This window comes from Schistocerca americana, chromosome 2 (assembly GCF_021461395.2).
Source record: "Schistocerca americana isolate TAMUIC-IGC-003095 chromosome 2, iqSchAmer2.1, whole genome shotgun sequence".
NCBI classification, from domain to species: Eukaryota; Metazoa; Arthropoda; class Insecta; order Orthoptera; family Acrididae; genus Schistocerca; species Schistocerca americana.
The window spans coordinates 807,463,127-807,487,915 of record NC_060120.1 but is presented as its reverse complement, the minus strand read 5'-3'; the positions used below and the strand labels follow the sequence as shown (position 1 = coordinate 807,487,915).

Genomic DNA, 24,789 nt, shown 5'->3' with positions numbered 1-24,789 from the left:
GTAATAAGACAGGAAATGAGGAAATACTCCACGCAGTCGGTGAGGAGAGGAACATTTAGAAAACATTGGCAGGAAGAAGGAACAGGGTGGTAGGACGTGTGTGTCCAGAGTTGATACGGCGGTACTTGTCACACTGTAAGGTCAAATTTAAAGTCCAGAAAATAATCATTCTCTATTAGTCCCTGACATTAGAAGCAAACAACTTCGTTTATGTCGTTTTCTTATTGACGTTTGTTGGTGTCCAGACAGTAGCTTATTACGTTAGTAAACCATCTTATGCTTTCAGTATACATGGAACACACAGTAGCTGGTAGCTTATATTTTGAGGTTACACTCTCACAATTTTTTTTAATTACTGCATTTTCTGATTCTAGAATAGTAATAATATTACTGCCATTGTGGAGCGCATCGGTGGCTTTTCAAGAGTTCGCCAGACACTTTGTAGAAGGATGCCCTCAAAATTAGCAGCCGGGGAACCTGTCGGACTTCTTGGACACCACAGTAGATGTGATAATTTTGTAAATTATGTACACATTGTAACTGTATTTCTAAAGTGATGTGTAATTGCCACACAATTGATAATAAAAGGTATGTCTCAGTTTGCTTAGTCTCGTCATAAGATTCACACATAACGGTATTTGATTTAAATAATCTTGAGTCTCACGAACTAGCTGAGGATTCTATAACCCGTGGAGGGAAATCGGGAGGCTTCTGTGATGGTAACACATGCTTATGATGGGCGTAGGAATCATCAAGGCCTACCGCATAATCAATCCTTAACCCACGGTATTCTGGGGGCAGTAGGTTTACATCATAGTCCTTACTGTCTGTGCCTCTGAATTGCATTGTCGGGTGTATTGAGATTCGGTTGAGTTGCAAACAGATCCAAACTCATTCTCCCCTTCCCTGTTTCCCCTCTCTGTCTCCTTTTTGTGAAAGAAGAGGATGAGTTTACTGTGGTGTAACCGAGAGAAATTTTATCGAAGTTCATACTGCTGCAGCCTAGCCACCTGCAACATTAATAGGCATTGTTGTTTCTACCTACTGGTGGGGCATTGAGAGTTGATACTACTCTTAACAAGCCACATATGAACAAAATATTGTTCATTACAAGCAGCTTGAGGCACTTGAAAACTTCCACGTTGTCCAGCGTACCTGCGGTAAACACTGATTTTTTTTTTTTTGGGGATGGAGTACGACCTATTTGGGCAACAGGTCACAAGAAAGCGCTAACCACCCACACGGCACATCAATAATCTTCCACCTATCAATGAGCATTTTCATTGCATCCGGCCTTTGTATTTGCACAGTTGCCGCGACTGTGTTGTTATAGTTACACGTTCCATTTTGTAGACTGTTTTTGAAGGCCGTTGTTGGCGAGCAGACGTCTGTTGCACGAAGCGAGTAGTAGAGAAAAAGGAAATCTGAAATACTTATTTAGTCTGCTGGCTCGGATAATAAGGTAGCTTTCCAGTTAAGTAGCATTTACTCGCAGTTCCTTCGTCGATTGTGTAATATTCAACGCCACTCGATAAACAACAATGCTGAACATCAGTTAAGTGAATTTTAGGTGTCTGCACGCACCTTTCTTGAACTGAATATCATTGGGAGGAAATATCTGCAAGGAAAATATGTTTTACATATCTTTCTCTCTTGCTTCCCGCTCGCAACGCCTGGCTTGCTATGTGACGACTGAGATACATTTCTCCGCCTTTTTTGTCGTTAATAACATCAAATCAGCTGCTCGCAACACAAGTACTACGGACAAGTAGATAAACGACAGACATTTTCAGATGAGTGTCAAAGTGCATTTTAAGTTGTAAGTTTTCTAGGCTGACTGACGTAGCACCTTCACAAGTCAAAACATAAACATAGGCTCCTAGAATTGGCTTGCAACGCCCACATTTACAATCTCGAATTTCGCATGAGAATCTTCTCGAAACAGAACCTCTTTAAAAAAAACGGAATCTCTTCAGAAAATTTTAATTAACATATTAGTTTTTAGAAAATAAACCTGAGACGTAGGGGCACAGGATCACACTACTGGTTACCCAAGTCTTATTCAATTTTAGAAAAGAATATTTTACAATAAGAAAAATTTTACCACCAACAACATTCCAAACAAATTAGTTTTGTCACAAGAAAAATTTTCTTTAAAAAGTGGCGAGAAGGAGGTTCCAATTGAGATACGTCCAGCATGATAAAAATATCTTTCAACTTCGTACAAATTTTAGGCAATGCATACTTAGAACGTTCCTCAATTCCTTCATATTTTTTGAAATAAAACGTTTCTAATAACACTAACTATACTGTTACCATCAGAAGACTGATAAGAACTAAATAATAAAATCTAATGTGAAACTCCTTTAATAAAGTTTCAAAAATTTCTGGAACACACTGATTATATACTACCTATATAATAGACAATATATAAGAAATAGTAGCACATGCTGCCTGAATTATTAGTTCCTCATTTTATTTTTAGTTACGTCCTTTAAGATAGATGTGACGACGAATCTTTATTACTATACAGGATGTAACTAGACTGATGAGCGAAAACATTGCGACCACCTGCTTAATATCTTATTTGTCCGTCTTTGGAACGAAATTTATCACTGATTCTGCGCCGCGCGGGATTAGCCGAGCGGTCTCAGGCGCTGCAGTCATGGACTGTGCGGCTGGTCCCGGCGGAGGTTCGAGTCTTCCCTCGGGCATGGGTGTGTGTGTTTGCCCTTAGGCTAATTTAGGTTAAGTAATGTGTAAGCTTATGGACTGATGACCTTAGCAGTTAAGTCCCAGGGACCGATGACCATCGCAGTCTGGTCCCTTTAACCCCACAAACCAACCAGTTAAGTCCCATAAGATTTCACACACATCTGAACATTTGAACATTGATTCTGCGTATCAGGGATCCGACTCTTTGTTGGTAGGGGGTACCGTAAATGGCGTAAATAAAGGCTCGCTGATTTGCGTACGCTGTGATGACTCCCGGTAACGACCCAGACGCGTTCAATAGGATTTACAGCAGGCGAATCTGGTCGCCGAGACATCAACGTGAGTTCACTATAATGCTCCTCAAACCACTGCGGCTCGGTTCTGGCCACGAGACACGGACAATTAAATTGCTGACAGCGTGATTTTTATTACTATGACATGTCAACGTGTGAAGATGCAGAGATGGTCTGCTGCGGAGCTCCATGTTCAGCACTGTACGATGAACGGTGTGCTCTGAAACACTTGTGTGGGCGCTAGCATTGTGTTATTTCGCCAGAGATGCCACAGGTCACCATCTGTCCTACTCTACAGAACACACAAACGTCAGAACCTCACGTTCTGTGAAGAGTCGTGGACGTCTATTTAGCTTCTAGTGGTAGTTTTACTGTCCTTCTACCTCTTTCCGTAGATGCTCACGACAATAGCACGTGAACATTGGACCATATTCGCCGTTTTAGAGATACTTGTTCGCAGTCTCTGCGTAATAATAATTCGCTTATCTCAAGGGAGTCCCTCGTTTGCAGCCCATATCTTAGCTTGAATGATCCCCTATCCGTGTCTACCTCAAGTATTTCCATTACCGCTTCACGTGCCCGCACACCAGGCAGCATCCATCGTCGTGTTGGGCAGTGGTTGTAATGTTTTGGTTTATCAATGAATATTCCCTTTACAGCCGTTGAATACTTGTAGTGGCATCAAGGATGACTGGGTTTAGCAAAGAAACTCAAGTCCAGTAGCATACCGTTTCCCCTGCTACATCCAAAATACCCCAACACGTGTTCAGATCTCCCGCATTTTTAGCGTCACTGGGTACGGAATTACGTACGTCATTCAGTGATCGTCTGATGTCCCACACACATTGTAAGATTCGTTTACACAATCAGTTGAGTATCTGGTCTGCCCAGAGAGGTTTGTACCTGCTGTTGTGCTTGTGATCTTTGTTCATACTGTACTACAGGTGGCCACTTCATGTGTGTCAAAACATGTAGTTTCGTCAGGTGGTACACCCCTTCGTGCAGTGTGACATTATCCGGACCAACGATAAGGGTAACAGTTGGTGCCCGATTGCTCGACCTGCACGTTCTTCTGATCTGAACCAGCTAGACTGCTACCCGTGGATCACATGAAATCCTTGATGTACGGGACCCCTGTGGCATCCGAGGAAGATATACTGCGGCGGGTTATGGCTCTGGCGGATGCTGGAGGAACCGGGTAAGTGATTGTGTTTACCGCAATATGGCACGGAGGTACCGTATCTGTGTTGACGTCGTCACATTGAGCCCTGCTTGCAAGTGGACCCATGCGAAAAGGGCAGAGGTCAGAGAGCAACTACTTTGTGATATTTTGCGTGCAGCAGGAAATTGGTACGTTTCCGGACAAGAGTTCCTGTGCTAAACTTGAATTTAGTTACATCCTATAAGTTGAACATACGCGTTGTACTTCAGTGTAGCTCAAAAGAAATGCTGTTATTAGAATATATGACGAATGAAATAAGTAGTAAAATCTGATCGCAAGTATCGCATAACTCGGATGTAAGCTTTTATAAACGTTGGTATCGATTATTACAGTAATGACAATTTTCCCATCCCACACGCCATCGCTATATGGATTTCAAGAGCTGGTAGCACACGAAAGACAGAATAGTTGAGCATCCGGAAGTGATGTGCTAGGCCGACGGTGATGCTCTTCTTGTTGTCCAGCAGAACAGACGCACTCAGCGTCAAAGCAGCTCCTGCAGGTACCTGCCCTCTGGCTTGCACGCGCCTGCGGTCAGTTCCGCTCGGCCGCGTCGCACACTCGCCGCTCTGCTCGACTCGTCCTGGTATACACAGTACGGAGTGGCGCGGCTCCGTCTCGCTGTGGGAACGTCCGCCGCGCCGGAATCCCGGCTACCCGCAGCACTCGCCGTTTCTTGCCTCCCCGTGGCTTCTCCACTCGGCCTCCGGGATGCCGCCTGTTGACATTGGGCCGCAGCGCGCTCCCCACTTCAGCCGCTGCACTCGGCTCCCACGTCTACGCTCGGCCGCGCAGGGAATGCGGCGCACTTAACGGCGGCCCGCCGACTCGACGCGAAACGCCCGCCAGTCTAGCGGTAAGGCTCTCCGCGGACTGTTGGCACCCCGGCACAAACGCATCGTGCGAAAGAATTCTGCGCGGTTGGCGACCACAGTGACGGAAGTGTGACGAAACAGAAAAATTCATTTGGACAGTACCGGGCGATCAAAAGGGCAGTATAAATTTGAAAACTTAATAAACCACGGAATAATGTAGATAAAGAGGTAAAAATTGACTCACATGCTTGGAATGACATGGGGTTTTATTAGAACAAAAAAAAGTTCACAAAATGTCCGACAGTTGGCGCTGGACAGCAAAACGTCAGTGACTGCACTTGACAATCGTGTATAAAAGGAGCTGTAATGAGAGAGAGAATCAGATGCGCCAGCAGTCGCAGCATGACGTTACCTGAAAAGGCGCTTCTAGTGAAGTTGTGTTATCAGAATGGGGAATGTGCTAGTTCAGCGTTACGATCCTATCGCCATAGGAAGGGGATTCGAACAGGTAAAGGTCCATTGACAAATGCAGCTGTGGCAAGAATGATTTCGAAGCTCGAAGCCAAGAGTTGTTTAGACGATAGACCCCTTAGTGGCCGACCGAGCACAAGGTGTAATGCTGCTGAGACAGTTCAGGAAGAAATGGAGACTGTAGCGGGTTCGTCTATGCACGGGGAAGTCAGCGCTCGTGCAGTCGCACGTCACTCCGGCATTCCATACACTACTGTTTGGTTGGCACTGAGGCGTACCCTCCTATGCTATCCGCGCAAAAGCCATCGGCACCATGAACTGTTACCTGGTGATTTAGTGAAGCGGAGGGCATTTGCGGTGTGGGCATTTAAAAAGATGGCGGAAGATGACGATTGGTTGAGTAACGTGTTGTGGACCGACGAACCTCATTTCACGCTCCGAGGGTCTGTCAACGCCCACAACTGCAGAATTTGGGCTACCGAAAATCCTAGAACTGTCGTGGTAACTCCATTGCACAACGAGAAAGTCACGGTATGGGTTGGATTTACCACATCTACCGTTATCGGGCCTTTTTTCTTCGAGGAAATGCGTGATTTTGATTTTGTAACTGCTGTCGTGACGGGTGAGAGGTACGCCGATACGTTACAGAATCGCATCATCCCCAGTCTGGCTTATAAACACCTACTGGAACGTACGATGTTTATGCAGGATGGCGCTCCACCCCATATTGCTAGACGCGTGAAAGATCTCTTGCGTGCGTCGCTTGGTGATGATCGTGTGCTCAGCCGCCACTTTCGTCATGCTTGGCCTCACAGGCCCCCAGACCTCAGTCCGTGCGATTATTGGCTTTGGGGTTACCTGAAGTCGCAAGTGTATCGTGATCGACCAACATCTCTAGGGATGCTGAAAGACAACATCCGACGCCAATGCCTCACCATAACTCCGGACATGCTTTACAGTGCTGTTCACATTATTCCTCGACTACAGTTATTGTTGAGGAGTGATGGTGGACATATTGAGCATATCCTGTAAGGAACAACATCTTTGCTTTGTCTTACTTTGTTATGCTAATTGTTGCTATTATGATCAGATGAAGCGCCATCTGTCGGACAATTTTTGAACTTTTGTATTTTTTTTTTTTTTTGGTTCTAATATAACCCCATGTCATTCCAAGCATGTGTGTCAATTTTCACCTCTCTATCTACATTATTCCGTGACTTATTCAGTTTTCAAATTTATACTGACTTTTTGATCACCCGGTACACCTCTGGCTATCAAAACAAAAATAACAGGAAGGATAGCAAAATACGAAATTTTACAGTGCGTGGTATAGTGCAGTAGAACGAATATGTGATTAAATTTGTAGTTGAATTTGGCTGTATACAGGGTGCAAAATTTGGTACGCAGACCTACTACCTATGGCTTACAATCCTACTCAGCGTGGATAGTGGATACTGGTACGTCATTCAGTTCTGCTTCAACTCTATGGCAGTGTCTGGTGAGTGGCGACGTTCCAGATTCTAGGTAACTCACGACCAGATGTCACCAAAATATCATTTCCTGGTCTCCCATGTTTGCTAGCCCTGTTTCGTTTTGTGCTTGCCTCCGCCAGTTCCCCTTACAGAACGAAAGGCGTTTCTATTGGGCTGAAAATCATGGACTGGGCTTTCCGTAATCTTGACAAATGGTGGTAGTCGAAGCTGATAAGGCTAATTTTAAGAGGGATTTCCCTAAGCCTGATAAATTATGCTGGTTGAAGCCGAGTATATTGATCTTATGAGGGAGTGATACACCTATGACGGTCGGTGTTTTCCGATCCAATGCAGAGAAAGACCTTAAACTGTTGCCAGGAAGCAGCACCTAACAGAAGCGCTGTAGGAACAGGAAATAGCCAATCACAATACCTACATTGTGGTCCTGATTCTGAATGGTTCAAAAGCGTACGTTTTAAACTGTTTCGTGGAGCGATTTTGGAGATGGCGGAATCGAGGACTTGGCCGAAGCACACGTGGGATGGAGAAGTCGTGTACAGTCTAGGACGGAGGTGGTGTTTTCGTCCTGATTTTCTGGTCGGTAATAAGTGATCCTTCGTGATCAACCAAGTAACTTACTGTGCGACAGAGGGAGCGGGGACTTGTTCCGTAAAATAAAATAAAATTAAATTAAAAAAAGGCATCAGAATAAAGCGTGACGGACTTGACTAGGGTTAATTCGTGGCAATACATTCCTGTTGTTTCTCTGCAAGTTTCAGTGTGATTTTTTATGTGCTTCTTTCTCTATTGCCTCTGTATTCCTGCTTTCTCGTTGTGATTATGGGCGGGGGTTGCTAGAAACCAGTTGGAGGCGGTGCACTCCACTTTCAGTGGTGATCATATTCCAATCCAGGAATCTTACGTGAAGATACTCAAGTAGGTGCAGGGGTTTTAGATATTAAATTTCGAGTAGGCCAAACAGTATGGTGGCGTAAGCCCTACGCCGACGCTATGATCAGAGATTATGTTGAAGAATGGGCTTTCGTAGACAAACCTGTGGGGGATAATATGCTGTATTCGATTCCACAATGAATCCAACCCACTTTGAGAAAAAGAATTGTAGCTATTGAAAGCCCTTCTTACTAAACTCTTGAATATACGACTGGTTAGCATTAGTGTACAACCACACATAGTAGGTAAAGAAGGTACGTAAAGGCATTTGAATGGTGATTGTGTATGACAAGATCGTGTCAGGAGGAGAAACGTCTGTCTGGAAGAGTGGGAACCCGAAAGTGGTAGGATCGTGCTCCACTGAGACCGTGGTTAACCTTTTCGTGGTATTCCTTTCCCGTTATTCTGGACTCAACGACTGCAATTTGAAAATGGAGTGGATGGGTTCAGAAGTGAAATGCTCAACGCCGTTACCCCGTGTCGTAGGCCAAAGCCAGTGACTTTTATTTAGACTTACTTGATCGTGTAACAGTACAAAGCATTAATATGGATCACCTAAAAAAGTTTACGGTCAAATCTGCGGTGAACTATGCCACGTAATTTGTCTCGCCTACTGCACATGGCGAAGAATATGTTGATTATGGCCGCTGTCGCGAGTGTAACTTTTGCGGTGTACTATGGAAGTGCCAGGGCATGGAAAGAAAGGTTTCAAGAGACCTGGAGGACGTGCTGGCCTAGACAACAGTCTTAACATCATCTGTACCGAGGTGGGTCAGGACAGCAAAGGAAATTTGTGATCTTGTGTTGTCTTGTTGAAAGATAACGCCACGGAGACCTTGAAGATACTGCCCGGTCACTGGTCTGCGTAAGAAATGTAACATTTACTGTCCAAATTACCGTCTGTGATCGTGTAGAGTACCCCATATCATCACGAACAGATTCTGGGCCTGTATGACAACGAGGAATGCAATTGAGTGTCAATCGTTCTCCTCGGAACATGCATTCTGGGACATGTCCATCTTTCAGCTGCACGAAGACCGAGATTTGTCTGAAAAGACGAAGTGGCGTCCAGGATTGTCGTTATGTGCACCAGTGTCGGCGCGCCTCTCTGCCTCTCTCTGATTTAGCGTGAAGGGAAGTCGCAATAACGGTCGCTGTGCTGACAGTCCACGATGCTCCACGCACGCTGCAGACATGGATTCTTGTTACACCGCAAAAAAAAAAAAAAAAAAAAAAAAAAAAAAAAAAAAAAAAAAAAAAAAAAAAAAAAACCGTTCCTGCATCACGATATACGGCATGGCTTTACGATTCTCCATGGCCGAGCCAACAATATGTCTGGTCTCTAGGGTGTTAGTGGCGTCGGATATCGTTGAAAATGTCACTTCTGAACCCATCTATATTTTCACATTACAGTCGTTGAATCTAGAATAACGCGAACGGAAGTGTCACGGAAAGATTAACCACTGTCACAATGGAGCTCGATCCTACCACCGTCGGATTCCAGGTAGAATTTTCTCCTTCTTACACGATCATCTCATAAACAATCATGTTTAGAAGCCATTTCTGAATATGTAACTCCTCTACGTAATCTTCCTCACATACTGTGTGCAGCTGCACACTAATGCTAACCATTGGCATGTCCGAGAATGTAGTACATTACTTTTCTGAAAGTTGGTTGGTTTTATTGAGGATTACAATATTATTGCCCACTATTTTGGCCACGAAACCCTATTCTTCAACATAACCTCTGTTCAACACGATGGCCTTAGGCACCCTTACTGGGATGACCTGTATGCCCGCATGGTACGACTCGACCTGTCGACCTCGGACCCACCGTCTTGCTGCATCAGTAACTTCCCAGTCATCCACGAGCTGCCTCCTGCGGAGTGCATCCTTCCTTGGGTCAAGGAGATGGAAGGTGCGAGATCCTGTCTGTAGGCTCGAAATGGCTCTGAGCACTATGGGACTTAACATCTGAGGTCGTCAGTCCCCTATAACTACTGAAACCTAGCTAACCTAAGGGCATCACATACAGCCATGGCCGAGGCAGGATTCGAACTTGCGACCATAGCGGTCGCACGGTTCCAGGCTGGAGCGCCTAGAACCGCTTGGCCACACCGGCCTGATCCGCCGATCAGAGAATGTCCGCACGTTCCAACATTACAGGGGTCACAGTTCTACATCTACATTTATACTCCGCAAGCCACCTAACGGTGTGTGGCGGAGGGCACTTTACGTGCCACTGTCATTACCTACCTTTCCTGTTCCAGTCGCGTATGGTTCGCGGGAAGAACGACTGTCTGAAAGCCTCCGTGCGCGCTCTAATCTCTCTAATTTTACATTCGTGATCTCCTCGGGAGGTATAAGTAGGGGGAAGCAATATATTCGATACTTCATCCAGAAACGCACCCTCTCGAAACCTGGCGAGCAAGCTACACCGCGATGCAGAGCGCCTCTCTTGCGGAGTCTGCCACTTGAGTTTATTAAACATCTCCGTAACGGTATCACGGTTACCAAATAACCCTGTGACGAAACGCGCCGCTCTTCTTTGGATCTTCTCTATCTCCTCCGTCAAACCGATCTGGTACGGATCCCACACTGATCAGCAATACTCAAGTATAGGTCGAACGAGTGTTTTGTAAGCCACCTCCATGTTGATGGACTACATTTTCTAAGCACTCTCCCAATGAATCACAACCTGGTACCCGCCTTACCAACAATTAATTTTAAATGATCATTCCACTTCAAATCGTTCCGCACGCATACTCCCAAATATTTTACAGAAGTAACTGCTACCAGTGTTTGTTCCGCTATCATATAATCATACAATAAAGGATCCTTCTTTCTATGTATTCGCAATACATTACATTTGTCTATGTTAAGGGTCAGTTGCCACTCCCTGCACCAAGTGCCTATCCGCTCCAGATCTTCCTGCATTTCGCTACGATTTTCTAATGCTACAACTTCTCTGTATACTACAGCATCATCCGCGAAAAGCCGCACGGAACTTACGACACTATCTACTAGGTCGTGTGCAGTCGGTCGGCACGCGGGAGATCGGATAGGTTTGCGCGACTTTGTTGCGATGATGACAGACGCCTCGCCCAACGACTCACCGTGCTTTTGTTCACTGCCAAGTCTCCGTTGACAATCTGCAAGTGCTGATGAATTTATGCTAAGCTCTCGTTTTATGCCAAAACGATCACCGTCAGTTCTCCCTTGGAACACACGTCCATTACAATAGCCAATTTGAAGGCTACATGTACCGCAGCCACCTGAACTGTAGGGGCTCAAGGGGAAATTTGTCACAACAAATTTCGTATTTTTTCAGCCGAAATTGGCGGAGAAAAAATACCTTGCATTACTTATTGAACTCTCCTCGTAGACGCCGCGTCGATAACAACCATACAATCAAATAGGCGGGTTGTCAGGCTCCAGTCGCTCGTCCAAACTAGCCTACGTGCCGGCAAGTTAGTACCGGCCTGTGGAGGCACCACTTGTATAAATATTCCGGAGAGCGACCAAAAGATGCTGGCGTGTTGTTGCCAGTATCTCTTGCAGCCGCCACATGAGGCGCCAGATCCGCACACCTCATACGATATGGCGCTGCAGTCAGGTGACGTGGTTCGCAGGGAAATCTTTCACACTGTCTAATTAAGACGCCGCTCAACGACCAGCAGGTCCGCAGCTCGTGGTCTAGCGGCGCCTGCACGGTAGCGTGTTCGATCAGAGGGCTGCTCGCCCTCTGTAATAAAAAACTGAGTAAATGAATCAACGATCAACTTGAACGGATCCCAGACCAAACGCAACGAAAAATACCGAACAAAATGAGGAAAAAAAGAAAAAAAATGACTAGCGTTTCTGCTTCTGCGTCAGGGGTACCGGTTTCGATTGCCGTCCGGATCGGGGATTTTTCTCTGCCCGGGGCTGGGTTTTGAATTGTCCTCACCATTTTATCATCATCATCATCATTCCTGACAGTGGCTGAGACTGGACTATGTGAAATATTGGACTGTGTAGAAACTGGGACTTTGTACGGGCGCCGATGGCCGTGCAGTTGAGTGCCCCACAAACCGAACGTCATCAAACATCAACGACCAGCAGACACTATTTGCTTACACTCCAGGCTTTACGAGTGCCGGCTGTTCTCAGTGGCTCGTCAGTCAGAGCACACGCTCTTCGCTCAGCATTCGCTCAGCGTAAGCTCCGGGTTCTGCGCCGGCCGCGCCAACCGCCCATCCAAAAGAGCACACGCTCAGCTTACGGTAGCCGCTCCACGTCAGCCCGGACGTCAGCCAGGGATTACGGATTAGCGGAAAGTTACTTGCCAAGTGTTGCTTCTCCTTGCAGCCTACTAAAGAATTGTGGTTACTTGCCAAGAGCTGTCTCGGAACTCACTGCAAATATTCACTGTATCATTAGCAATAAATTCTGTTCTTTGCTTACTTGAAGCCAATGCATTCTTCGTGCACCTTATACCAGACACCACAGAACAGGGTATGGTATGCCCGGCACTGTGCGGGCCACAACAGTACCTTTCAGGTTAATATGACTTAATATGACGTTGTTGCATGCCACCTTCTTGGCGTTGTAATTTTGGTGGCCAGCCGTTTACAACGACCAGAAAACGTGTTACCAATCGTGATAGCACTGTTTAACCCAGAGACAGACTCTTCAAATCCTGATGCTGGAAGAAATTTCGATTGCCACTATTTGTCTAAATGGGTAGAGAAGTGTTCATGATCACTAAGCTTCGCATGATGAACGTGGTGTAATCTAAAGTACTCAGCGTTGACTCCTGATAGTGGCTTCCTCAGTGACAATCCGTCTCTGTGATGTGCAACTTTACTCTTGGAGATTAACCTGGTGATCTGTGACCAAGGACATGAGATGCATAAGACAGTAAGTAACGGCTTGAGGTACATGCCTTCTGAAGGCATGCGATACGGTCCCCATTGTTACCAAAGGAACAGAATACGAACTTACAATACATCGGACGAGATTTACAATTTGAACCAACACTTGCTGCCAGATCATAGCACGTTTCTCTTCATGGGACGAAATCGTCAGATAGAAAACTTCGGGCGTAGCCCAAGGGATTGTTACAGGTCCACTGCTACTCACAATTTATAGAGCGTGAACCAGAATTCCTCCGACAGACTTTCAGAGGTGGTGGTATGGAACAAAACATTAAATATGAGCTCTAAAATGCCTACTTAAGAGCTATGGGCAATTGTTCATCTTCGCTGTTGTGAGACACATATCTTCTATTAAAAAGTCTTTACTTTCTATATTTTGAGGTTTGATAATGAAGACCAAAACAAGAAAAAAGCGTCCAGTAAACATGAGCTCTATAGTGCATACTTCAAAAGCTATGGACACTTCTTCAGTAGAAGAGATGTGTTTCATAATAGTGCAGGTGGAAAAGCGCACGTATGTCTTTAGGTACGCATTGTATAGCTCATGTTTACTGGACATTTTTCTTGTTTTGGTGCATTCTTTCTCTTCCAAAAGTATGAAAGCAGGGAGACTGCATTAGAAGAGATGCGTTTCGCAGTATCTAAGACGAACAGCCGGCCGCTGGTGGCCGAGCGGTTCTAGGCGCTTCAGTCTGGAACCGCGCGACCGCTACGGTCGCAGGTTCGAATCCTGCCTCGGGCATGGATGTGTGTGATGTCCTTAGGTTAGTTAGGTTTAAGTAGTTCTAAGTTCTAGGGGACTGATAGTGCTCAGAGCCATTTTAAGACGAACAAGTTCTCCTAGCTCTTAAGCTATCGAAACATGAACACTCGTTTTACAGTACGTTGCGAACTACTTCAACTGAAGACGAATGGCTAATAGAGCACAGTACGTTATATTGGGGCACGAATGTTCTTCATAACTGACAGTAACATCATACTTTGATGCTGGGCAGATTACAAGTGTGTCTGAACACACAGTGCACCGAATACTCCTAACGATGGACCTCGTGAAGAAAACTTAATAAGATCTCTAATGTTCTCAATGTACAGAAAAGATTTGTCAGATAGCATGTTGTTGTCTACAAGAAAGTATCATTGTTGGATGGTCATGGGCAAACGCAGGCAGACTTAGAGAATGTTTCCACTTGGTGTGATGATTGACAGACCAATCTAAATTCTGAAATTCAACATAGTACATATAACCAACAGACAGAAACGATACTGTCCAATTACAAGAGTAATGGTGAAAACATGGAGCATGTAACATTGAATAAGTACATGGAGGGAATACTAAGAAGCTGCATGAGATGGGAGGATTACGTGAAATGACTATTGGGGAAGGCGATTGGGAAACTTAGACTTATAGGAGAGGCTCTGGGAAAGTGCAGTACATGTGTAAAGATGATCACGTACGCGATGCTTGTGCATCCAGTTCCAGAGTATTATTCCGGTGCCTGGACTCTTTATCGACATGACAACAGACATGAGCGAATTCAGAGGCATGCCGCTAGAATAATGAATGTTGAGTAAATTTAGAGAACGTGTATTCCAAGAAGGCTGTGCGACTGTTCTGTTATCGGTATCAAACATCTGTCGTAGGGATCATAGTTGTGATTAGAGCTGTGCACATAATTGGTTCGTATCATACTTGGCAGAATGCAAGGAGCTGTTCAGAAAGATCCAAACAATGTTGGAAGAATAGAAAATTTTAGTGACTGAGCAGAAATCGCAAAGGGAGCCCCACAGGATTCAATTTTGGGTCCACTCTTATTTCTTACAGTAGCGAATGAGATTCCATTTAACATTCAACAAGCATAATTGGTACTTTTCACAGACGATACTAATGTTATAAGAAATGTCATTAGAGAGAAAACAAATGGTTCAAATGGCTCTGAGCGCTATGGGACTCAACTGCTGTGGTCATCAGTCCCCTAGAACTTAGAACTACTTAAACCTAACTAACCTAAGGACATCACACACATCCATGCCCGAGGCAGGATTCGAACCTGCGACCGTAGCAGTCGCACGGTTCCGGACTGCGCGCCTAGAACCGCGAGACCACCGCGGCCGGCAGAGAGAAAACAACCCAACAGATTATTAATGATGTTTTACAAATAATTATAGTGTGGTTCTCTGAAAACAGACTCTCCATAAAGTTTAGGAAAACATACTTTATTCATTTTGTTACAACAAATAGTCGTACAAAAAACTGCCATAGCACATGAACAGGAGTCCCTAAATAGGGTAGAATTCACCAAATTTTTGGGTTTACATACACATGGAAACTTGAACTGAAACAAGAATATTGCTAAGTACAGCTACTTATGCTCTTCGTAAAATTGCTAATCTTGGAAACAAACGAATTAACCTCCTGACATATTTTGGATGTTACCAGTCAGTAGTGTCTTTAAAAAATATTTCTTTTTGGGTAACTTATCTTTTAAAAGTACTGATTGCACGAAAGCGAGCAGCAAGAACATGTCGTGCTCACCCTTAGCCATCTTAAAGAAACATATACAGCGAAATTCATGATAAATAATCTATCATAATTTGAGAAGAATAATGTTGTTCATATCTAACACACTACAGGAAAAAATGATCTTTATTACCCACTAGTGACGCTGTCAGTGGCTCAGGACTCAGGAAGGAATTCAGTATGCAGCGACAAAAATTTTTCGAACATTTGCCCAATATTGTAAACTGTCTGATAGATATCGAAGCAAGTCTTAAATCCAACTTCAACCCCAGATCATTTCTCTGTTTTAAAACTGTAGTTGCAAGAACAGGACTAAAATGCATTCTTTTCATTACTAATTCGTTCCACACAGTACGATAAAAGAATCGTTCAAATGGCCTATTGAACACGTAACTCACTAACCGACAAACAGAAACATGAAGTCATTGTTCCGTCCGTCCTTAGTACGCGATAAGATAAGAATAGGGCAGAAATACTCTGATATTAATACGAATTATCCTCTGCCAAGCATAGTACCGTGTACATTTAGAACTTTCGAATGACACTAAGAAGTGTTATTAAACTTTTGCAAAAACCAAAGTTTTACAGGCGTGTGTTTTTTATGTAACGTGTTGTTGAGACTAAGAAGATTTTTTTTCAAACTGGCGATCATTCTTTTGGAATGTCATTCGCTAGTTTGTGAAAAGAAGGGTACTGTGGTATAACACTTTCTGGTCTCTGTTTTAAAGACTGCGAAATATACGCGGGAAATTCACTCGCAAATGTGAGAGCGACATCTTGACTCCTGTCGACTATTGCTGTCCCGTTAATAAATTCCATAGCAACACCGTAGGGTCGTATGTAGTTGATAATTTATTTGCACTTCCTACTCTTGAGCTTTTGCAGAGAAATCTCTATATTTTTACGAAGTAATAACTATTGAGTGAGGTCTTCAGGCCAGTCTTATTTATTTCTCTTTGGTTGAAATGGCTCTGAGCACTATGGGACTTAACATCTGAGGTTATCAGTCCCCTAGAACTGAGAAGTTCTTAAACCTAACTGACCTAAGGAGATCACACACATCCATGCTCGAGGCAGGATTCGAGCCTTCGACGATAGAGTATTTCTCTTTAAGCGTTCTTATATGGCATGTTCTGTGCCAGGGCTTCAGAATTGCACCTAGGTACACCAGAAAGAGGATCGGTGAGGCAAATCCTTATTCATCTCGAATTACTTTGTCCAACTCTTCCCAGTCCGGACTCTCACTGTGTCATTTTTATATGATTTCATAACAGCCTTTGGATATCTTTTATCCAGTTCTATCTCTCTCATATTTTCGCACATTTTGTTGGAGGGTAAATTATCATAAGCATTTTCTCGGTCAATCAATGCAGCATGTGTCTCCAGTCCAACTTTCGTGGGTTTTTCACATATTAATTTCATTATGAAGATGTTGTCCATTACTGACCTTTCTGCTCAGAATCCTACTTCCTCTTTATGACGCTTGTGTGTTGTTTCTTTTTCCACCAGATTTTTAAGTACTTTCGTACACAGTCTTCCAACCCTTTCTTATTCACAGGTGTTATGTTGTTCATTCCGATGAAACATCCATTTAATACTCTTTGAGACAGATTTCTTAACATATCCAACAATTCCCGTGGTCCATCCTTTTGGATATATCAATCCAAATCCTTGTGACTTCTTCATCTTACAGATCCTCACAGCCTCTCAAAGAAGTTTTATGTCTAACGGCCATAACTTCTCCTGTTGCCTCCTGGTCTCACATCTATGTCAAAATTGAGGCCGATTTTCCTGGAATAAATCTTTAAAATACTTTGCCTATTGACTATGCCTAATATTATAATGATTTAACTTGTCATCAGCTGATCAGTGTCATTGATTTGATTGTTCTCCATGCCTTAGCTATCCAGGCTCAACCAATCACCCTCTGTACGCAATCACATCTTTTCTCCCATGCCTCGTTTTCCCTTTTTAACACTTTTTACTTCTTTATTTATGGTCGTATCTCTATCTATTTTGATTCTCGTTGACATCCAGGAACTAAAATAAAACTTCATTTTTCCTTTCAATTATCTCTGTTATTGCAACATCCCACCAAACAGGTTTCTCCTTCTTTTCATATTCTTCGAGGGATTCTTTTGCTGATTCATCTATGGCCTTCTTTATATATTCGTATTACTTTTCTGCTATTCTTTGCACTCTATAATTTTTAACAGCCTGTAAATCACCTACGACAAAATCTCACAGGAGAAGAAGACGCTTATTTAGTTACAGAGCTAGCAATCAGCATTCATGACAGCGGCGGACAGTTAGCTCTTGACGAGTAAAAGAGAAAAGCTTTTGAATGAGGTTAGCTCGTACTGAAAATAAAAATAAAAACATCATTTTCTTACAACATTTTAGTCAAATATTGCATATTTGGAATTAATTACTAGCTACTAATCTTAACTTGTTTTTACGTTCACAGTAATTACGGGTACTGTTACTCCAGTGTCGTTACGATGGTATCTTTACAGAGCCTTCCTCCTCATTATTTATATATGGTTTATTACACAGCAAATGAACAGATTTTAATATATCAAATCAGTTTTCTTGTGGAGATGGGTAACTCTGACGAAAGCTTCCTGGAGGCGCTACGTTTATTGAGAGACGGGGGGAAGATAAGGAGTGAAAGAGAAGAAATGGAAGAGGCACAACCGGAGTAGCAGGTGGGAAAACTAAGGATCAGTTTAAAAATCAACACAGCACACCGTGTGACATACTTGCAATAAATGGAGATTCTACAGCTAGGTGCTGTGTCATGAAAGCCACTTACCTCCAAAGCACCCATCATAAGCTCCTTCAACTCGTCCAGGCACCTGTTGATTCTAGCCCTTCTCTTACGTTCCAGCAATGGCTTCGTCACCTGCAAGAATGATCGTTACCATCGTTAACAGCAACTGACACACAGCATTACTTTCCCAAATACATACATCACGTCGCATCACTATACATTTTATGTTGTTTGTAAAATGATCAAAATTACGAAAATTGGTATTTGGTTTCTCGGTCAAAAATATGGGTTTCAGCATTTTTGAAAATTAAATCACTAAGGGGTTAAAACAGTGTGAAAGTTTTTTTTACAGTAAATCGTTATAAGTAGTACTGAAGCAATGTCAAAGGTTCATACAAGTCTTCTCAGTTGGAAAAAAAATGTGGTCCCGTGTTTTTGGAAGATCAAACAGGGAATGAAAATTTTTATTAAAATATCTCATCATGAAAACATTTGTAGAGTTAAATCTAAGAAAATTTGAATTTTGCTTCTCGGTTAGAAATAAAAACATCTGTGTTTCAATATTTTTCGAAATTCAACCGCTATGGTTGTGAAATAGAGGATGAATAATTTTATGGAATAACTCATTAAGAAGGCTTTTTAAAGATTAACTTAAGAAAATTTGAATTTGACTTCTCGGTTAGAAATAAAGAAATATATTTGTTTCACTGTTTTTTGGAAATTCAGCCCCTAAGGGAGTTGAAATAGGAGATGAGAGTTTTTAAGAAAATATTTCATTATTTAAAAGAAAAGTTAAACTCAATATATGTAAACTGGTAGTTCGCTTCCCTGTTAGGTATGAGAAAATACGTCTTATGGGACGAAAGTTTATCTAAAAATATTATCAAGTATGCAAAAGGCACGATTAAGAAAAACCCAGGACCCCAGCAGCTACCATAATCGCTTCTAATCAGAAGTACATTCGGAAAACATTTTTCTACGGCCTTAATTAGCAAGAAAATTTTAGTTTTGCAATTTAAGAACAACACAAAAATTCCATGGAAAAAAAAATCCTGTGGAGGCCATACTGTTTACGCGAGCGAAGAAGCTGGCGCTAAGATATTTAATTCTGTATGTAGATTATCTAAAGATTTGATGAGTGAGTTTTCGAGTGTCAAATATGTTGCATTAAATGGCAGCGACTTTTTGATTCATTGACTCCGAAGCTTAAACTTTTTCTCCACGAAGTGAGACTTGAGCAGTTTTCCGTAAATTTCAACTTGATACCTCTACCCGAGTTCAGAAAAAAAGGGTCTTAGCCAACGGACAAAAAAGTGATCCTATAAGGATCCGTTTTTATCGGTTGAGGTAGGGAACCGCAAAACTGAAGAATTGCGTAAGCTGTACAGACACCGTAACAAAGAAGAGAAGTTTGAACTGGAATGGCTACGTAGCAAGAATGACAAGGAATAGATTACAATAGGGACAATAGGTGGAACAAGAGGGAGAGGAAACCCCAGAATCAGGTGGCGAGCTAACTTCGGGAGGATGCAGCTTGGATGAACATCAACATCAAGTAGACAAACAATGCACTCGACAGAACTAAATGGAAAACATTACGAAACAGATTCGCGTATTGTGGCTATACATTGACGTCAGCTATTTGCGACACATAAAATTTTGTCCTGGGCCAGGAATCGAAGCCGGATTTCCCTCTTGTCACGACCGGTCTCCTTAAACACTTCAAGTACCCGAGGACGCCTCCAGCACCAACGCAAACTTCCATACGTCACGTAATCACACTCGGTTTTGAAACCAGGTAAACCAGCAGACAGCCTCGAAGTTCTAGACCAGTTTCCCTTTTGAGCTGTACTTATAAACTCTTGGAGTGGCTCATTTATAACATAATTAGCAGCTTCGTTCTGGGACACATCCCAGTTGAGCAAGCAGGTTTCAGGCCACAGAGAAGTTGCTGCGACCACAGAAGGGAGATACACAAATTATTAAAAAAATTCTACGCCGAAAAACCGTAATTCTCATGAACAACATGATAAACAACAGGTATTTTCCGTGTCTATTTGGGAGAAAATGTGAGCAAGGAGAGGAAATTAAGTAATGGTCTGCCACAGGACTCCATAGCCCCCCTATTATTCAACCAATATCTCTTCGATTTCCCCAATACCAGGTCCACTAAATTGTGCTTGTACCACAAAATGGGATAAGCGGAGCCAGTTCTTGCAGAAAATCTAGCAGTTATGAGCTCCTACTTTAGGAAGTGGAGACTTAAACCCAGTTCAAGCGAAACTGAAGTACGTATATTCCATCAAACAAAAACAAACAAGCTAAGACGGTGCCCAGAGTAAAACTTAACGGAAAGACTATTTGCCATAACGAGTATCCTAAGTACCTTGGTGTCACCTCAGACCGCACCCTTTCACATAAAAAACTTCTTGAAAATACCGCTTCCAAGACAAAAACTTTTAACAATATTATTCAAAAATTGTATGGAATGACATGGGGAGTTTCAGCAGACACCTTGCGCGCGTCATCCACTGCGCCGGTCTCCTCAGCAGGCCATTATTGTGCCGCTATATGGCTAAAAAGCTGCCACACCAACCTTATCGACGTCCAGTTAAACCACACTATGCGTTTAGTAATTGGGACAATCTTACCGACACCCATTTATTGGCTTCTGTCCACTTTCAATCCACAGCAGCGAGGTCTTCCTTTGAGGACACCACAAGCAGTAGTAGAGCCTGGAATTACCCGTACAGAAAGACATACCTAGTCTGCGACAAAATAGAACTCGTTCAAGAAACCCACCGTTACGGTTAGCAGAACAGCTACGTTCCAGTAATATCGAGGTTAGAGACCTGTAGGATCAGAACTGCCAACTTATTAAAAATCCTGAAGAGCGTGAGTGGTTTCTAAAATATAATTTGATGCTGCTGGCACGGAACTCCACGGGAAACTGCGGGTCAAATTGAACAGAGCTCCCACTGAGCATGGTCGATGCTCAGACTCACTTTACAGATGGAGTGCTACAGAGTCTACAGCTTGTGACTGTGATACTCTGAATCTGCACATTAGAGAAGAATGCCCTTGCGCTGCTATCAGTGGAGTCGAAGCGACTTCCTGAAAGCTGACGATACAGTTCTTACATGGATTAGGATCTTAGATATTAACATTTTGTTAGTTTTATATGTTGTTTTGTCTTTCTGTATTCATGTTATATACATATACTAATGTTCTACACGTATTTTTACAGTGCATGTGAGTCATACGAATATGGTTCAAATGGCTCTGAGCACTATAGGACTAAATTTCTAAGGTCATCAGTTCCCTAGAACTTAGAACTACTTAAACCTAGCTAACCTAAGGACATCACACACATCCATGCCCGAGGCAGGATTCGAACCTGCGACCGTAGCAGCAGCGCGGTTCCAGAATGTAGCGCTTAGAACCGCTCGGCCACCCCGGCCGGCGCATACGAATAAATCGATAAATAAAGCCTTATGCGGAGGCTTGGAAATGTGCTCAGATAGCGAAGTTGGTAAGGCGACCGATCGTGATAAGCGCTAAATCAGGGAACAGGTCCAGCACAAATTTCATGTATCGCAAACTGCTGACGTCAATGGAATCACAATTTCGTAATGTTTACCACAGGTTTAATCGTCAGTGACAGTATCTGTTCCTTTAGACATGTATGCATGTTTGAAGGATATTGCATTGTGAAGATACGCTGTATAAATATAGACATAGTAACCGTCAACGAGAAATGGGAGAGGCCATAGAGCAGGTGTGTGGTAATAAGGCTCTTGCCATATGTACAGTAATGTTGTATACGTAGAATTAAGACTTGGAGAACCTGATACTGATTTAGATGCATTCGTTAAGATGCGACGGTCTGTATGCCTGAACTGGTAGCTTGTAAATTTCTCTAAAAGTGCCAAAAAACCTGTCGGAACTAGTGAAGGACGGGACAACATAAAGAACAGCACGATCACATCGCACTCGTGCAACTGCGCTCTCCGCCGCCAGAGAGCACGCACGTATTTAGCCAGCGCTCGTTACTCCTTTTTAAGCGCGACGGCGCCGCACTTAGGTGCGCCGGAAAGCAGAGATTTATTCATCGCGTGACCGGAAAATTACGGAGGTGCTCGCAGCCGGGAAGGCGCTGGTAATAACAACAAAGCAGGCGCGCTGGCCGACTACCGGCTAGAAGGCCCCGCGGTAATGGCCGAGCGGCACCGCCGCTGCGATTGAAACCATTAATACAGCTGTCGGGAGGCGCACCTTTCATTACCCGCTGAGTTACGGGCCGCATTAGATCGCACTCACCCGCTTGCTCCGTGAGCGAGCGAGTGCCGAGTGCAAGCTGAACGCTCGAGTTCTCCCCGTCCGTCCCCCGCGGCTTGCGACTTGCTTATCTGTAAGATACCATCACTTCCGCCGGTACTCGATTTCATGGCCCGCTGATGAAGATCTGTGAAAGCTGAGTGCCGGATAAGAAGGAAGCGTTGGGTGTCTCGGTTGAGGATGCATGGTGCAAACAGCCCTATCGAGATGGTCCCACAGATTCTCAGTTGGATATAATTCGGGGTGTTTGGTGGCCAGCACAGTATGGCGAACTCATCCTGGTGCTGTCTGCACCACAAACGTACACTGCAAGCTGTGCGACCCGTTGCATTGTCCTGCTGGTAGATGCCACAGCGTCGAGGAAAAACAAACTGCATGTACAGTGTGTTAACTGTAAGACGGGAGAGTTGTGAGGGGAGTGTGGGGAGAGGAGGAAGCAAGCATTGGCTGGAGAGGGGAGAGGAGCCGTTGGGCGGGGGGGGGGGGGGGGCAGGGAAGGCACTCCTATCAGTTGCAGTGCTGGCACTACAAATTGCGCGTCATGCTTACACGAGAGCAGACGAAAGGCTTGGAAGTAAAACTCGCTAACTGAAATCGTCATGTACATTAAAAAAAAAAAATATATATATATATATATATATATATATATATACCTCACACACAAATAAAGAAAAGATGTTATGTGGACATGTGTTCGGAAACGCTTAATTTCCATGTTAGAGCTCATTTTAGTTTCATTCTTCCACCTACGCTTAATGGAGCACGTTATCATGATTTAATATGGAATACTCTACCTGTGCTGCTAGAACATGTTCCTTTACATGTACGACACAACATGTGGTTCATGCACGATGGAGCTCCTGCACATTTCAGTCGAAGTGTTCATACGCTTCTCAACAACAGATTCGGTGACCGATGGATTGGTAGAGGCGGACCAATTCCATGGCCTCCACGCTCCCCTGACCTCAACCCTCTTGACTTTCATTTATGGGGGCATTTGAAAGCTTTTGTCTACGCAACCCTGGTACCAAATGTAGAGACTCTTCGTGCTCGTGTTGTGGACGGCTGTGATACAATACGCCATTCTCCAGCGCTGCATCAGCGTATCGGGGATTCCATGCGACGGAGGGTGGATGCATGTATCCTCGCTAACGGAGGACATTTTGAACATTTCCTGTAACAAAGTGTTTGAAGTCACGCTGGTACGTTCTGTTGCTGTGTGTTTCCATTCCATGATTAATGTGATTTGAAGAGAGGTAATAAAATGAGCTCTAACATGGAAAGTAAGCGTTTCCGGACACATGTCCACATAACATATTTTCTTTCTTTGTGTGTGAGGAATGTTTCCTGAAAGTTTGGCCGTACCTTTTTGTAACACCCTGTATATATATATATATATATATATATATATATATATATATATATATATATATATGTTTGTCTACTATGCGCTCACAAACCATTTGGAAATGTACTGTAATATGAATGTGTTTCGAAATAATACAGTAACCAGTGGTGTTTCCATACAAAGCAATACGGTAACAAGGAAAAATGAAATATAAGGTAATTCGGACGAAATAGGGGGCTCCTTCAAAGTGATCGCGAGCAAAATATCTGAAATGTAAACTCACCTTTTCTTGCCAGGCGTTTGTGGTGATACGCCAGGATGATTCTTGGAAAACTGTTTGAATCTTCCAATGCTACGCATGCTTTGTCCTGTGTATGTAGCAGCTCTCACTGAAGATTTGTAAATGGGGTGAAGCAATTTTTTCTGCTCCCTTTCCCTTTCGCAGCATTGAATCACACGCAATATAATTTTGCGAGCATCGCTACGTAATACTGGTTTCCTTCTAACCGTAGGCCTACCGGGAGGGGTTGTTGGCGACTCCCGAGATGGGCCAGCAACTACCTCTTCACTCATTTTGATAATATTTAGCACAACTGCACAATAAAAACACGCAGAACAGTACAGCGCAAAACAATAACGAAGAAGACGGCAATGGCTACCCTGTACAACACAGTCGGCTACGTAATGTTGGCAGCAGTCGAAACTGCGTGCCTACCGAAGCCTCCCGACGTTTACCGACTTCTACCGATTCAGGACTTGGGGGAGGTATGCCACTGTAGGGGTGCACATGGTCTCCAAGGACAGATACATACTTCTGTTGATCCATTTTGCCTTCCAGACAATTACGCTCCTTCCTGTGGCCTGGACCCTTCCAACGACTGATGGAGGGCTGTACATGCCTATGGCCGTCTCTCCGATGGAGCACAAAACGTGATTCGTTTGAAAAGGCTGCCT

General features: G+C 43.6%; 1 protein-coding gene across 1 annotated transcript in view; it reads right to left on the bottom strand.

The window, feature by feature from the left end:
• LOC124594451 (enhancer of split mgamma protein-like) overlaps nucleotides 1-24,789 on the bottom strand; it is a 126,818-nt gene that overhangs the window by 43,723 nt on the left and 58,306 nt on the right. The window contains exon 2 of the mRNA XM_047132827.1: nucleotides 18,192-18,281. Within this exon, the coding sequence (XP_046988783.1) occupies nucleotides 18,192-18,281 (90 nt within the window). The remainder of the gene's footprint in view (nucleotides 1-18,191; nucleotides 18,282-24,789) is intronic.